Source organism: Lichenostomus cassidix, chromosome 7 (genome assembly GCF_008360975.1).
Source record: "Lichenostomus cassidix isolate B80296 chromosome 7, HeHo_3.0, whole genome shotgun sequence".
Classification (NCBI taxonomy): Eukaryota; Metazoa; Chordata; class Aves; order Passeriformes; family Meliphagidae; genus Lichenostomus; species Lichenostomus cassidix.
The window spans coordinates 9672951-9689759 of NC_139488.1; the positions used below are offsets into that span (position 1 = coordinate 9672951).

Here is a 16809-nt window from a genome sequence, read left to right on the forward strand (position 1 = left end):
GGGCTGGCAGCGACCGCAGATCGGCTTTGTTGCCTCGGAAATCTACCCGAGAGGGGCTTGGGAACTCACACACGGGGCGATGGTGCAGTTCTGACCGGGGCAAGGTGAGGAATGGGGATGCGGGGCTGGGCTGGGGCACAGGCAGCCAGAGGGCCAAGGAAGGTCTTGTGGCAAAAGGGGATTTGAAAAATTGTCACAGAACACCTTGGGACAGACGTGTCGCTCTAATAAACGGAAAGGAAACATTTATTTACCAGCTCGGAACAAAGAGACTTGGCAGTAGTGAAAAGCACGCTGTTGCACTCCTCATTTATTCACACTTACAAGCACAATTCTGCTCACAAACTGCAGCAGCCAAGGAGCACACGTTTGTCAGTAAACAGAATGTGTGCTCATCACTGCAGGACACCAGATTCCAGTGGGAGAAACGGTGTCAGGGAGGAAAATTTTGAACTGTCAGGTAACATTTAAAAAGTCAAAGCAGTCAAGTTTTGCTGTGAAGGTTTCCATTTGTCATGGAGTTCTGAAGTTAATACCTGAAAAGGACAAAAAAATACAAATATGTGAGGCAAATCCAGAACTGTCCATATTGAACCAAGGTACGATGCAAAGCAAGACGCTGGTGTTCAAAACCATTGCAAAACACTGGCTGGAACACCCCAACTGAGCACAGCAGACCTCTGTTCCCACAAAACAGCTCTGAGCACTGAAAAGATCTACAATCACCATCCTGAATTATCAAGGACAAAGAACTATCACCAGTCATTTTCACACTGGTGTTGTGACTTATAGTAGAGCATCCCTTCTGAATTACCTTGTCATTCATTTTTCATGCACGAAATACACATTCTGTGGTGCTTTTTTCGCCCCTGACATAAAAACTCAGCAAAAAGATAATTTAGTATTAAAATTTGAGTACAATCTTTATTATGGTTCCTGATAATAAGAATAATGGAGCTTCAATTTTGATTATAAAGAGAGAAGGGATTAAGGAGGCCGAGAACAGGACAGAGTCAAAAATCCTAAGATGAATATTGATTAAAAATTAAGTATTTTAAGATACTGAATAAATCCCCCAAATGCTTAGATTTAAATCTTAATAAAATCCTCAACTATTTGTAAACCAGAAGAAAACTATATTTACCTTGAATGTAAAAGATAATGTATGCTTTGTTAGTTAACTTATGTCTACGTTAATTTTCTTAAATACATATATCACAAGAAACCATTAATCTCAATTTATAATCTTGCTGTTTACAATTATTTACATAAAACTTGCATCCCCTATTATCTGTACATTTTCAGAATTTTCCTCCATATGAAGGAGGGAAGAAAAAAAGAGAAAACAAAAAAGCATGGTCTATATATGTCTGCACAAGCACCATGAGTTATTTTATCTAAGTAGTAATTACCTCATAAATCTCTACCTCAAGAATTTTAAAACCCACTTCAGGCAAGGGTTAAGGTACTACATTTTTAATTAATTCTGAGAAAGAAGTCGCTTTCATACTTCAGTCAGAATCTTTTTCTTGGTTACATGTAACAACATTAGGAGACAAGGCATCCTCTTTTACCTTCGTCAGCAGAATCTTTCAGCCTTTGAAATAATTCAGAAAAGATTTTTTCCTTTCTTCATAATCTGCAAATGCAGAAGCAATAGGATCTGAATAGAACATGACAGGCCTTGGTCCTTCATTGTTCACAGTGAAAGTAGCTGGGAACTTTCTGAGATCAAGTCCCCTGCCCGAAAAGTAAGCCTGGAGCGTTCTGAAAAACTGAACATATTGCAGATGTGAAAGTAAGTAGAGCATGACCAATGGAGATTAATTATTTCTACTGGCACAGATTAGATGCAGTATTTGTTCTTTTGTGGGATGAAATCCTCTAGTTTGATCGTAAATGGATACAGTCTAAGCAGTATAATTCAGACATGTCCACTCCATCCATGGCTTGTACATCTTTGATGAAGTTGGAAGACCAACAGTTTGCTGCTCATTTATGCTCCCTACTGAATCAGAGGGGGCTGTGATATAACTGCATCCCTTGTAAAAAAGGCACAGCCAAACCCTTGCTGAGAGCAAACAGGACACTTCTGTTAAACATCTCTTTAAGAGTCAGCAACAGTGGGCAATTGATTTGAACTGTCCCCTTACAATCACTTGGAAGTAGAAACTAATGCTTCTTAAAATAGTGAGGAAAAATTATGGGAAGCCAATTCTTTTCCTTCACAAATTCTTTTTAAAATCGTGCAAATGTTCTCTGAGTGGTATTTTCTTAGCTGTCAGATGCAAACTTATTTGTACTTCCGTAAGATGAAACAACGTGCAATCAGAGCCCACATTTGAAAGAAACATAGCAATCAATCCCCTTCTGTTTCATAAAACAAGTAGCTGTATAATCAAAGTATTTTTTTTCATGAAAGCTAGCTGCTGGATGGAAATATAAGGAGGTTTTATGCACTATTGCACTCTGAGAATGCCTCTTCAGTTAAGGGGTACATCTTGACTGAGACATGATTATTGACTATACAAAGTGCACAGTTGCTGACATTACATCTAATGGGCCCCTCTTGCCTTTTAATTTAGAAGATAAAAAGTGTCTTGATGGAAAACAAAAAAACCACATAAAACGTCACCTTGCTCTTGAAACATCTCCTTACCAGGTCTCTATTTCTGGGGTTGTCAAGAGGTTTCCATTTTTCTTCTGGTTGGAAAGGAGCACCCTTTGCCAATCCTCTCGCAGCCAATACTATATACAGACCCAGGAGCAGCACTTTCCACATGCTGGAGATGAGCAGACTGTCTGTAAGAAGGACAAACAGATGTACTCCTTAAGTCCTACAAAGCTGTCACTGGGAACACATAAATCATGTGAATCCAAGGAAAATCTACTGCAGATTACATCCATGTGCTATCAACTCTTTGTTTTCATAGTACTAAGTTACTTGGAAGAACAAATTATTCTAAACAAGTGTTTCCCATACCAAAGCTATTCCTAGACTGGACTCTCTTCTGAGGGACTAGTAGAACACTCAACACAAAATGTTACATTCCTAAGTTTACATTTCTTACATACAGCCATTTTCAATGGCTAATACAGCACCAGAACTCTGTGTGCTCAATGGACAATGCAAAAATATGGCTCAAGATCCAGAAAGCTCAATTTTTAAAACTGCATTAAATGAAATTTTACTACATCTAATAAGTACAATGGTATTTAATACAGCCAGGTATAATAAACTAGAGAACCATTTCACACCTTTACTCAAGGGGAGAAAAGAAATTCTCCCTTTCACATTGTTAAAAATAGAGCTTACCAGTGAATTTGGCTTTGGCTTGCCCCTTCTTGGTTGGTCTCCTCGTAATCTGTGAACAACCTGATCCCTGCACTTATATTTCCAGTAGACTGTAGGTGGGTGTCAATGACGTTAGCAGGAGTTCAAAAATACAGTAATGATTCCATTTCCATCCATGACATAAAGACCCTTGAGAATTTCATCCTTGATACTCTTAAGACCTGTTGCTATCGAACAGTGCAGCACAAATTCCTCCTAAGCCGTACTGCAGAAAATTGGTGGTAGGCATATAATAAGTTTAAAACAATTCCCAGTAGAAATAGCACAGCTGCATCAAAATGTTATTTTTAATTAAAAGTAATTAGCCATATCTCTAGAATGGTGACTAATGGTTTTCAAGCAAATGAGATATGGCTATCTTGAGAGAAAGGTAAGGTCTTTTTCAATATCCAAAATCTGTTATAACATTTTAACGGAAGCATTGCTTTTCTACTTTGATTTTATCAGCAGTTAATATCCTCCTGTCAGACTAGAAACTAAGACAAAGGCTGCAAGGAGGACTATGCTAATTTACCTTGGCCTTAGTGCATAGCATTCTTCATATCAAAGCTGCTCCTCTTTTTTGTTTATAATTTAACTGCACTCTTCTCTCCATTATATGGATGATATATGATTTACTATCACATAAAATATATCCATTAATAGACAAGTTAAAATTAAAAATATTTGTCCATCCCCTTACTCCAGAGTATAGATGTTTATTTCTGACTAGAGGCATTACATTTTTCTTTGATTTAAATTTTGATAGCAAAATAAAAACTTATCGCCACCCTTCCAGGAAGGCGAAGTTTTGGACATCCAAACATCATTAGCGACATAGTAAACAAAATCCTAGCAGTGTTATTTTCATGACTGCAGTAGCATATAAAAATTTAAGACATTTTATCCAGCTTATTATTCTGCAGACTTGGATTAAAAAAAAATAAATCATACACACACACACAAAAAAAAAAAATCCATCAAGCCCCATCAATTATGTTTCATAACACTCAGCTTCCAGATAGTGGGCTCATCAAGAACAGAGCAGCAGCAACAGAATAACTTGTAAAAATGGCAGGCCCCAACATAAGGGAACTGTCTTTGTTGATCTTCTAGGAAGATACTTACTTGAGCCAGAAATAGAAATATGCTCCCATAGAGAAAATGACAGAAAGGGGAAAAGGCATGATTTACAGTTTGGGATTAGATTTTATTTCCTTATATAGTTTTGGAAAGAGGAGGGAAAAAAAACCAAACCAGAAGAGCTAGCAATTTTCTTCCACCTCTTTTTTCCCCCCATAATAATTATTTCTTTGATTTCTTTACAAAGAACTGGGGGATAGGCAGTATATTCAGCCAGTAAAACGTACCAAAGTCATCAGCAAATATGAAATAAGCTTTATTACTGGAGGAACTCAGGCAATTTTGGTGACTAGTGAAATATGCAGATATGCAAGAGATTCAATTAGCATATATTTTCTGTGAGCTGTCTAAAAAAAAAAAATTACACACTTGTACTGTTGCTTCCTGAGCTAAAATTCTTGAGAAACTGTTGGAGCTAAGAGTCTGTTTAGACCTAGGGCTCATTTTAATGTGAGGGTTGGTCTTTAACAATTTCAATTCTTCCCTTCAAAGAAAGTCAAATATAAGCAGAACACATTCATATTGAAACACTATTAGTATGCTTACAGTGATTGAATAAAATTGCATCCTTCTCTGAGAACAGTAGCTAAGTTTAACAAATGCTGTCAAAGCCAGACATCAGTGTGCTAACTTTTTAATGCAATCAAATTTAAGTATCAGGTTTTCTTGATAAACATCTCCTGTAAATCAAATATTTTCAAAGTGTCTACACTAATTATATAATCTTTATGGCACAGTAAGTAATATTCATGTGTCTTGGAATTAAATTGCCCTGAAGATGAAAATGCTCATAGCATGGCTTGCTCAGTTCCATGCAATTCACCTCTAAAAGGTAAAAATTTTAAATATATTAGTTTAGCTGAGAACAAGTTTTATACATATGATGCTCTGTATTAACTGTATGATTCACCAAACACTTTGAATTTTATTGCATTTCCCATTCATGAAGCCTAAGGCTTTGGAGCTAAGATACTGAGTCAAGCTTCATCTGGTAAGATCTTTATGGCATTCTACTTGAGATGTGAGGGAAGCATCTGTTAAAGAACTGCTCCAACCACAAGGCTTTTGTTTACTACTTTTATTTTCTGCTTAGAATCCCAAGTATTACAAGTGAGAAGGAAAAGCACCAAACTGCTCTACAAGAGTACCTGAGCCCAGACTAAAGGCAAACGTTCATCACAACACTCATCAGCGTGTTTGTACAACAGCAGTACATGGGACACAACACTCCACAGAGCAGGACTGGTAAGTGGCACTTTTTGTGAATTACAACCATTTGTACCAATGCAAGCATGTTGGGATACCATACAAAAATATACAGAAGTGTTTATTTAGTAGAGGATATGCTATACAATGTACTCTAAGTCATGCTCACTTAGGTTAAAAAAAAAAGACAATTAAAAAAAAATTGAAGTACACATTGCAGACAGGGAAACCACCAAACAAAATATGAACATTCTAGAGTAGCTCCCAGTCAAGCTGCCCTCAACTACTACAAAAAAGTACCAGTATCTAAATGCAGAGTTTTTAAAGATTATGAGATTTCATCTTTCAGCAATTCCAACATTATCTGAAGATACCTCTTCTCCAGGGTTTTCTCAGCACCTCACAAGACAAGGACTTTGCCAAAGCTTATGATACATGGTATGATCTGTAAGAACTTAGTTATAAACATTTTAGTATGCACAGTAATTTGCTATAACATTATTCACACATTTATAGATAAGACCCTGTCAACATCACTAAAAACCTGTAATTATTAAGAGTTAGTTCCATGAACAACATCAGATTTATGGTAAGAACTGAAAACAGAGGAAGAGATAAAAACATGTAAGACAGATTGCTTGAGAAGCAATAGATTTTTCCAAAAATTACATATGTTTCCTTCAAACTTTTAAGTCCTTTTACAACCAACCAATCCTTGCCTCCCCACTAATCACCCAAACCAGGTATTTTGGCCAGAATTCTGTCTTTGTGCTTGCAAAAACAATTGAAAGGTAAGTGGGGAATCAAGTTACAGAGTTTTTCTCGAGTAATCATTTTACATAAAAACCTTAAAGGTAGTTCTACCTTATCAATGGTTTCAATACTATAGTATTCCAGTGCCTACAAAATCACCAATGGCTAGGATTGCTGAAACATCACCACAAAATAAAAAGTTATGTGACTGGAATGAGTAAAAGTCCTAAGCCAGCACACTGAAGGAAGCAGCAGGGAAGACACAAAAATTGCATGTTCTGTGTTGTGCCACAGCATCAGCAGCATTGTGGCACCCAGACTCAAGTTAGTGCTGAATAAAAGAAGTTAATAACTTTGCTCTGTATTGCTTCAAACAAGTTCTGTGACCAGCTGACATGCAGTCATTTTGTGTGCATGTTCTAAAACCCACAGTACAACAATAAGCTCTGAGATGGTATCACTTTCCAAGATTCAATGCTATGTGGTACTAATATGGGAGGGTGGGGAAGTCAGAATTTGTGGGGGTTTGTTCAAAACACATAAAGAATCCTCTCGATACAAATAAGGAAAGCCAGCAGTGGCTTTTCCTGAGCTCTTTGTATTAAAAATTATACATAAGAAATCCTTCTACTATATAAAAACAAGATTTTAAGATCTTCAGTATTTCTAGTTTTCTTTAACGAATTATGAAGAACAACGTATTAATTTTTCCCCCAAGAAAGAGAATTTACCTGTGAATTTTCAGGGATTTACACATGAATATTCTTCCTAAAAAGTGAAATTAAGTGTTCAAGACTTCTGAAGCCTTAACACAAACAATCAACCCCATCCCTGTCTAGTTTTCTTCTCACACTGGCAAAGATTTTGCTATTCAATGGCTTAAATACAGTATTTTGCTTAAACTACAATTAAGAGGATTTTTTTATTATTATTATTATTGGGACTAAAGATCAAAATGTTTAAAAATAATTTGACATACAGACTTCAAGGTTGAGACAAATATCTGTGACTAGTTTTCCTTCCTTTTCTTTTGGTCACAACAGAAAGTCTTAAAAAATTCAGGTCAGCTAAAACTTTCTGACTTTGGTTGGTGTGATTCCAAACAAAAAATATGCTGTACTTGTCATAAATCTCCATTCCTTTAAGCGTAAAATGGGTCAAAAATAATTTTTAAAGCCTTTCCACCAAATCAAGTTTCAGTATGATCCACACAAATATTTTTGGTCAACTTCAAAAATCAAATATAAGGCTATGGAAGTCCACAGGCTACAGTTAGAGTGTTTTCATTTACTGGTTTAAGGCACAGTACATATTTTTTTTCTCTAGAAAGCTACAAGTTTAAAGTCACAGTGAGGAATTTCACATTTCAGTTTTGGTCTGGCACTCTAATTATAAGCGTCCTGTCTACTACCTGTAGACTTCTGTAAAATATTCAGTTGTCAGGTGCTGCAGTCTCAAATCCTGTTTTCAAACTCCAAGTGAAGTAGGTGGAAAATACTGAAGCCTGAATTGATCCCAAAATAGTGCATTTAGCCTTTTGTAAAACTAAACATCAACACAATTGCACATTTGATACTTAAAGAGATATACCCTGAAATTATTTAAGTTGGAGGAGGAAAATAGTCTCAGCTGGTATTTCACCAAACAGGCAACACTTCAATAGAACAATTCTACAGGACACAGCTGCTGCACTTCTCAGCAGGTCAGCCACAGTGCCCACTGTTCTGGGAGCATCCAGCTTGGCACTACAGGGCAAGGACACTGCAAACCAAAGATAATTGCGTGTGGAAGGAGGACCTGGAATGATGTGCCACAAATAACAAGTATTGCAATGTTAACCACTCCTGGTTTTTAGAGACACAATCTCAGCTCTGATACCACACATTCCTACAGAATAACTGTAAAGAGGCCGTGCTTACAAGGCTTGGTTTTGACAGCATCAGTAGCAAAATCTGTCTGCATTTAAGAAGGCAGAAACAAACCTTAAACCTTAAGCTAAATTAAAGTCAAATATCACAGCTCAGTCTTTTATCCTACAAGGCAAAAAGCACATATTTGAGGCGGTTATGTGCTTAGACACCTGAAAAATTGAGGGCTGGGCCAATTTGCTTAAGAGCTATGGAATCTTCTCTTTAAATGCTTAAAATTAATTTTTAAAAGCAGTACTGTCTATTAGTAAGACAAAGTGTATACTTTTTACTTAAGTTTGCAGATAGATGAGCTGATTATAAGCTTTGAACACATTCTTCCACCAGTAAGAATATACATAGGAAAGTAAAAGGTATTCAAATTTTTGAAGACTTTATGGATTCTATGTATTCTAGCTTAAAGTCCGGGCTCTAAAAAAAAAGGTAGAAATTGTACTTTAAAATAAAAAATTAATTAGTTTTGAATTGTCCTTCATTGTCACACATTTGCTAGAGGCTATACAACAGCAGCATGTAGCTTTGGTGACAAAAGTATGTTTCCTCTACAGGAACAGTGATGAAAATTTTATATTTTACAGTACAGTGCTAAATGCTTACAAAAGCTAGATTGATTATCCCCCAGAAAAAAAGAAATACAAGAAGTCACAGATGTAAATTAAGTGAGAAACATTCATCATTAAAAGGAAAATAAGCATTAAGAATTTAGTCTATTTTAGAACTAACAATTTTCTAGTAGCTGAGTGACTTAGAACAGCAGCACAATTATGTACAGATTCTATAACCACTTCCGAAAACATTTTCATAGCTCAGAGTACTAAATGGCTTATTTTACCTCAGTATAAATACAACAGAAGTCTAATCACACTCGACCCTGTATTGAAATAAACTTGATTCAAATGAAGGCTTCCCAAATGTTTACATTTATTCATGGGCACATAATTGACTTTATTCTGTGCTGTCAAAGCTCAGAAGCAGATGTATCAGATTTCAGAAAAGAGTCCAGTGAGGAGTTCATCACTTGTTATTGGCAAACACATGGAAAATGAGGTGTCATATAAAACACTGACATATCCAATGCTTTTGGGGGCAAGTGTCAATACATTTTATTTTATTAATCACTGCCTTTAATGTTAGCCCAATTAGGTTATAGATGACAAATTCACTTACACATACCAGCAGTCTCTATGCCTTCTACAATGTATTATTACTGCACTGTTTAGGGTTTTATCACTATTCATCTACTTGTTTTAAAATGTAGTAAATTAATATTAAGGAATGAATTGCTACATGAATTAGCTCACTCAAAACCAAAATCAGGACAGAGATCCAAGTGATAGAAATAATACTAACTTAAATTCCAGTTACTGCAAGTTTCTTGGAAATAAAACATACATCTTGGAAATAAAACATTCGAAAGAAACCTCCAAGCAAAACCCTAAAAAACAATCTCCTTTCAACAGGATGCTGAAATGTGACCCACTGCAACCAACTTTCAAATCAAAACTAAAAAGATCACCTTTGGACAACACGAATTCACTCAGTTCCAAGGTACATTCGGTAATTGCAGTGAAGAGGTGAGTTTTTCCTTATCAGACACATAGAGACCTTTTATGAACTGTTAGCTCCAGGTGTAGGTACACTGTGATTGCAGCATGGTAAGACAGTGAGGAACACTTTTGATGGCATCAACCAGAAAAGATTATAGACTTCAAGACTAATATCAGTGTATGAAGATATCACTAAAAGCTTCTCATTAGATCTCTCCCTGCCAAAGAAAAACTCTGCTGTACCAAAAGTTAGTAGCATTTGGTATTTTAAGTTTTTACCCTGTTTTCTCATTCTATTTCTGATAGCTTATAAAAAATATTATACTAGATCCACATAAATAGTTCTTATTTTAAATGCATAATGAGGTCTAAGCCCTTCCAATTTTTGCCTTGATCTCCTCCCACACTGTCTAGATAATCTATAATTTGAAGAATAAACTGGAATTTTAACTTAATTAAAGGTAATAAGAGATATTATAATGTATTTGCCAAAAGCTGTTTTATAAATGCAGCCTAGTCATAATAAAGGATATTTCAGTAATATTTACATCTCCTTATATATGCAATTAAAAGTGTATATATTGGGTTACCCTATGTTTCTGATGAAATGATAACTGTGAGCAGTGGCAGAACTACAGATTCACCTAACATAAGCTTCTTGTCCAAAAGTAACAGCAATCGTATTTTAGCTGAAAAATAATTTCAGACTATTACAAAATCTAGTCATTTTCAGAATGGCAAGTAGGGTAATTCATCCTCTCTTAGAATGGGATAAATTCTAAGACTTCTTCTAATCCTATTACCATCCATGGCAAATCTAATTGGGATTAGACTCCTAATCTGCCAAACAGCTCAAGGTGTCCAGTCCACGATCACTGCACAATCCAAATGCACATCTCTGACAACAGTTTAAATCTATCAAATGGCACACAATGCATTTAAATTCAAAATAGGAATGAAACTTCTCCTCCTTTTGCTGGCAAAGATAAACCATCTCTGGGAAAAGAGAGTATTGAGGGAGATGTGAAAAACTCTTGTCATCTGATTACATCTTGTCATCAGGATTACACCTATTCCTACCTCCAACTTGAAAATCAGGCAGGATTTTCACAAGATTCTGGAACTCATTTTATGAAGAGTGCTAACAACTATCAGTAGAACTCCAGCTTTAAAAATTAATCATTAAATGAAAAAAGAAAATTGGTGTTATCCTATGCTGCTATAATTCAGCAGGTTTCACTTTATGGTATATTTTGAAAGCTATCAAAGCTACTACATATGAAGCCTGTTTTCTTTCCTTATTCTGCTTATGATTTTCCATCAACAGTTCCAACAAATGGATTCATGCATAAAGAGCTTGCTAAAATGGCAAAACAAAATCATAAATATCATGGAGTAGTAAGCCAAAAGGACCATGAAGGTCAAGGAAAATTATCTTTCATAGAAATCACACCCTGCACATTTCACAGCCCTTTACCAGCCCTAATGCAGTTCTGCCACCATCTTTCATTCACAGCCACTTGCAAGTACAACAACTCTATTATTCTATGTCTGAACAGCAATTTTTAGTTAAATCAACTGGTGGATTTAGCTACAAGTATATTGAGTCACACAAATTATCTTATATACATATACTGTAGCATACATTTGATTAGAAAATATCACTATATAACCTATTTAAATAACTTTTCTGATTTACAAACACTACATATAATCTAACCTTTTTTAAGGTAAAGACTTGAATACCAGCACATAGATTATTGATAACAGTGACAGTGGTTTGGCTAACTACAATACCCTAACTCAGTTACAGCAGTTTTAATGACTTACTAATAACTTGAATTGCTGACTTGGACATAAGCAAACAAAACACACTTTTGATGTGTGACTTTTTTCATGTTTGTCCTTCATTTTGGAAAGTCACTGTGTGAATTGAGTCTTTCCAGCCAGCTCAAAGGAATTGACCCTAACAACACATTAGAAATAACTGAGGCACTTTAGGCAAGATTATTAGGATATGATGAAATTAATGGGTCAGGCTGGCTGTACTACTGTACCAAGAATATACTTGATTGACTGTGAGCAGCAGATTTCCTCTTGGTATTCCTATAAGATGATTGAGCTGGTCTAGTATTTCCATATGAAGCTAACAGGTATCTCAGACACAGCAGAGACAGCTAACACAGAAGCAAGTAGAAGGCTCATCTCTACACAGAATCAACACGTCATTTAAACCTAAGGAGTGCTGAGATTTCTTCTGTTGGCAAAACACATGCCCAGGGGACAGGATTCCTCACACATAGCTATTTTAGGCTTTATTATAAATGGCAGTCACTGTAGCATCTAGGCACTAAGATAACAGTTTATACAGAGCTAGTAATTACGGTCAGTATTTCCCACTATTACTGAGTTTGCCCACATGCAGAAGTTAGCGCTGTATGGCAGGACAGGACTTTGCAGGGTTGTAACTATTCCATATTCATTTTATGTATTGACATTTATTAGGAGATGGTTGATTCTCTGTTTGCAGTAGGAAAAAAGCCTGCCTTGTCTACTTAGCAACTGTGGAGTACAGCAACTGCACTATTAACTCACACCATATCCCAACGTTTGCTAGCTTCTACATATGGACAAAGTCCAAGGATTAATTGCAAAGTTCCAGAGAAAACTGACAATGTTTTAAAACAACATTACAGCAAATCATTTATGAATCTGCTGGTATCCTTCCTGAATAGAAAGCTATATAGAATACTGTTGTTTTCTCACTCTCACAAAAAGTAAAATGTGTAAGACTTGCAATAATCTCACAAATGTTCAACTCACACTGATTGAACAAATGATTTGATAGAAATAACAGTTCTATATAAGCAATACATTCTAGTTTGTCTAGACACAAATCTGGCAGCTTTTGAATGTAACATAAAAGAATTAAAAGTATACTTGGCTGTGTGGTTTTTGTGATAGTCACAGTGTGCTTGAAATGTATTGAGTTTTAACCAGCATACTTTAGACCTGCAAGAGATGCAAGTTCAGAACACAGACACTGCGTGGCACAGTGAGTAAAAAAGGTCTGTTTTAACAAAGCAGTATAGTGAAATACCAAAGTGTCTACAAGGCAGAGTATTGAGATGTTGCACTGATATGAGTTATGTGCTTATACACAGTTAAATCACTCTATTTTCAGAGACATGAAATAAACACCAGGAAAAGTTTTCTAAGCAACATGAATAAAACCATGAATTTTTTGTAAAATATTCACAGTTCTCTCCTCTTTCCTACATAATGTAAACTACTGATCATATTAATTTAGGCATTTCTGTGTTGCAATTTTTCCCATCTCCAGTATTAAGTTGCTAGGGTGCATTGTCCTATATATGTCCTATAGAGAATGAACATTACACAATACAGCACAGCACATGTAGAAGAAGAGAAAAGGTTACAAAGTGTGGGACTCTGTATAAATGCAGTCGTCCAAAGGCCAGCATTGCAACAGACAAAGGGAGTGGAACTTTGGCTGCAATCTTCAACAGTTTACTGTAAGAATGCAAAGAAAAAAAATCACCATTTTGTAGCCATACATGCACAAAGTATGCAAAAACCATATTTCATTTTCCTTTGCAAAATAATTTGTATTTCAAGGCTCTGTTAATTTTTAAAACTGAACAACTAGGTCTAATGGGGAATTGATGCACAAGCAAGAGAAATTATTCAAAAAGGATAGTAAAATTTCATTTTAAATATTCTTATATTAATTTAGACTTTTTTTTCTCTGTAACAAAGGAAGATTTAATGGTTTAGATCACTTGAGATAACAGGTACTGGTCAAGAGTATATTTGTTATTATTCACTGTCATTCATGAGGTATTGACTGATTTCATATCTCAGCAAGAAATACTCTGTCAGCAAAACCAAGCTCAGGACTTGTTAATCCAGTAGAGAAAATGTTATATTTCTACTCCCACAAGGGGAGCTACAAGAACATAACTATAATGCTTTAGAATTCACTTTTCCTTGCAACTTTCTGACAATAATTGCTAAATGTATTTGGATTCTGTGACATTTGAACGGATTCAATTGAGTTAAAAAGTCATACTTAAAGAAGCCGTTATGCAACAATTGCTTAGACAGCACCTGCTTCATTCATTTCCATGTGGCAAATACAGGGGATTTTCTCCACTTGTGCAAAAGAGGTAATCTGCACACATTTTATCTCACTTTTTAGAGTCAACCACAGGAGTTAATGAAGCTCCACAAAGGCAGGACAATTACAGGTCTGTACAGCATAAATTAAGTTTTACCACACAAGTGGTAAATCACAAAGAAGCAGGAAAACAAAACTAGAGATTAGGCTACAGTACCTTGATTTCACTTCAGAAGTACTTGAATTCATTAGAATTTGTAAAATGCATACGAGGATAATAGCTGTGGATCTACATGGATCAGGGTCAAGTCTAACATTGTACCTGCAAAGAAATGGTTTAAAAAGCACATCACTTCTAAACTAGGCTGCCAAATAATATCCATGTGCTGATGACAACAAATATACATGAAATCTACACAGTATCACAGCCTGATTCTAAATCCTTTCTGAAACATTACTTTCTTCAACATATCACTGGTTCACTTAACACCTACTTAACAGCATAACACAAACCAGATTGCATAGAGAAAACAGAAATATTTAACAGAAGTCTTTAAAACTGTAAGGTAAATAATAATGTAAAGAATCGAACATTTACAATTTTTATTATCTTCCAAGGTACCTATAACTTTCTTCCACCTTAATGGCAATTTAAGAATTTACCTGAGATTTTTTAACCAATAAATTAAAGATGGCAAGTTGAGCAGCACAATCCACGTGAATAAATTGAGGATTGTAATGTGCATCTTAAGACTGTTAACAGCTTCAGCAATTGTACTGTTGGAAGGAGACTCTGCTGCTTCTGGAACACTGTCCACTGAACTCTGGGCTTTGACTGTGTGTGTACTGGAGTTCTGTGAAGTTTCTTTTGAGTGGTATGAATCCTGAAAATGAAAGACAGAAGTCACAAAAACATGCCCAGGGTTGTAAGACCCCATGCTGAGGAAAAGAGGAGGGAAAAAACATCCTAACAGTGTCACACCAGCTGTGATTTAGGAAAAAAATTCCAATTTATGCCTCAAAAAGCCATCAAAAGGGAAGTTCAGTAGTTCAATCCCAAAGCATCTAAATTTAACCAGCAATCTCTCATACACTAATAGTTTATATGTCTATGGAAGGAAAGAATGGACAGTGTAGATGCCCTAACACCAATGAAATGAAAAGAAATGGAGTTCCTGGAAAGGGGAAGAACAAAATAAAAGGAGTAATAAAGCATGGGGGTGAAAAATCACAGATGATCATTCACGGAAAAGATATAGGAGGTAATGCAACTGGGAGTAAAATATTACCTGTAGGAATAAATAGCAAAGATAAACTAATGAGCTGGCAGATACTGACTTCCAATGACAGAATAAAACCCCCACAAATGAAACAAAAAATTATATAGAGATGAAAGGAGAAGATTTTAAACTAAACACACAAAAAATCCACTCAAAGAAACCCAAAGGAAACTTTCAACAACTTTTTCTGTCAGACTGCTTTGTTCTCTGTTTGCAAAAAAGAACAAGTAGTTATTATAGGCTTTTATCCACACCTGCTTTGATCCCATACCTCAAAGTAACCCAGAAAATAAAGTTCACACTGCATGAAACCCAATGCTTCTTCAGTGTGTTTTTAACAGCTCCCTATTTACTGCAGTCTCAGTCCATATTCATCTAACATATCCTATCTGTCACCTCTGGACTAAAAAAAACCTTAAACTCCACACACTGCCTCTCTGGAGAGAAAAAACATTTACGGCAGTATAGATTATTACCTAGAAATTTTTTTTTTTTTTAGATAAGCCATGCATAATGAAATACCAAAATTTAGACACAACCTTGTTGTTCCATGTGCAGAGACAGAGTTCTCTACTTAAGTAACAAGTTCACATTGCAGTGACTTCAAACAGCAAATGAAACATTGTGTGTGATGGATCAGACTGCTCGTGGCCTGGCTGCTCTTTTACATCACACGTGCAGCCAGTGAACTACAGCTATGCAGTCACTGCAGCACAACCTAATACCAACAAGGCAGAAGTTTGCCAAACTAGTTTTGATCACAGTTTGGAACAGAAGTAGGAAACAGACTTACCCTGTTGCGCGTGTTTTGCTCTGCTCTTACAGTCACTTGCAGTTTTATAACCTGTGAGACAAACAGTTGCTTGTTTAGTAAAGTTTCTTCACTCAAAAACTGTTGTGTAGAAAAAGAAATTGAGGGTGCATTATTTTTTCTTCTTTTTTATAGCTAGACAATTCTAGGGCCCCAATGGAGCTGTAATTTTCCCCAAGAGCCAGGTACAGCAGGTGATTTACCAGGCATAACCATGGGGTGAATCAGGAGTCAGACACTGATGTAAGGAAGTCCATGGAAAACTGAATGGCAGGGACCAAATATGGACAACTGTAGCACTACCCAAGGGATGAGATTGGACATACAAGAAGACTGTCCTAATTCTTCAGTATATCCACCCTCCTTCCTCTTACTCCACAAAGATTACTGAGAAGTTGTTAAGATACATAGTATTGCACAGAAAGGTCCTCTCTTTGCTAAAGTTTGTCTTCAAGGGAGTTAATAGTCTTTGCTTTTATAATATTGCCTAGCTGTAAGTTAAAATTTCAATTATCTGCATTGTTGTTGTGGGCATATCAGACCACACATTTCTTTGGAAGAAGCGTTAACAAAAGGAGAAGAAAAATTCCAAAAGTTTACAAGATTATAATACCGATAAATTTAAAAAATACCAATTTCAAGTATGAGACTAATAACATTTTTTTA

The 16809-nt window shown here is 35.9% G+C and overlaps 2 protein-coding genes across 2 annotated transcripts in view; both read right to left on the reverse strand.

Annotated features, from left to right (window-relative positions):
• Nucleotides 1-228: 228 nt before the first annotated feature.
• C7H2orf66 (chromosome 7 C2orf66 homolog) lies at nt 229-5405 on the reverse strand. The gene is made up of 4 exons (XM_085066089.1): nt 3317-5405; nt 2660-2802; nt 1575-1775; nt 229-536 (listed from the first exon to the last, which is right to left on the reverse strand). Exons 2-3 carry the CDS (start codon nt 2780-2782, stop codon nt 1593-1595), a joined length of 306 nt encoding a protein of 101 aa, XP_084922215.1. The 5' UTR covers nt 2783-2802; nt 3317-5405; the 3' UTR covers nt 229-536; nt 1575-1592.
• Nucleotides 5406-5540: 135 nt separating this feature from the next.
• Nucleotides 5541-16809, reverse strand: part of PGAP1 (post-GPI attachment to proteins inositol deacylase 1) — a 34962-nt gene continuing 23693 nt past the window's right edge. Inside the window, exons 24-27 of the mRNA XM_085066086.1 lie at nt 16126-16176; nt 14716-14936; nt 14270-14374; nt 5541-13445 (exon numbers count right to left, since the gene is read on the reverse strand). Of these exons, the coding sequence (XP_084922212.1) occupies nt 13307-13445; nt 14270-14374; nt 14716-14936; nt 16126-16176 (516 nt within the window). The 3' untranslated portion in view covers nt 5541-13306. The remainder of the gene's footprint in view (nt 13446-14269; nt 14375-14715; nt 14937-16125; nt 16177-16809) is intronic.

Coding starts and splice junctions, on each gene's coding strand:
- C7H2orf66 (XM_085066089.1), bottom strand. CDS start 2,782: ATGTGGAAAGTGCTGCTCCTGGGTCTGTATATAGTATTGGCTGCGAGA. Junction 1,776..2,659: donor ACCCCAGAAATAGAGACCTG/GTAAGGAGATGT, acceptor CAATATGTTCAG/TTTTTCAGAACGCTCCAGGC.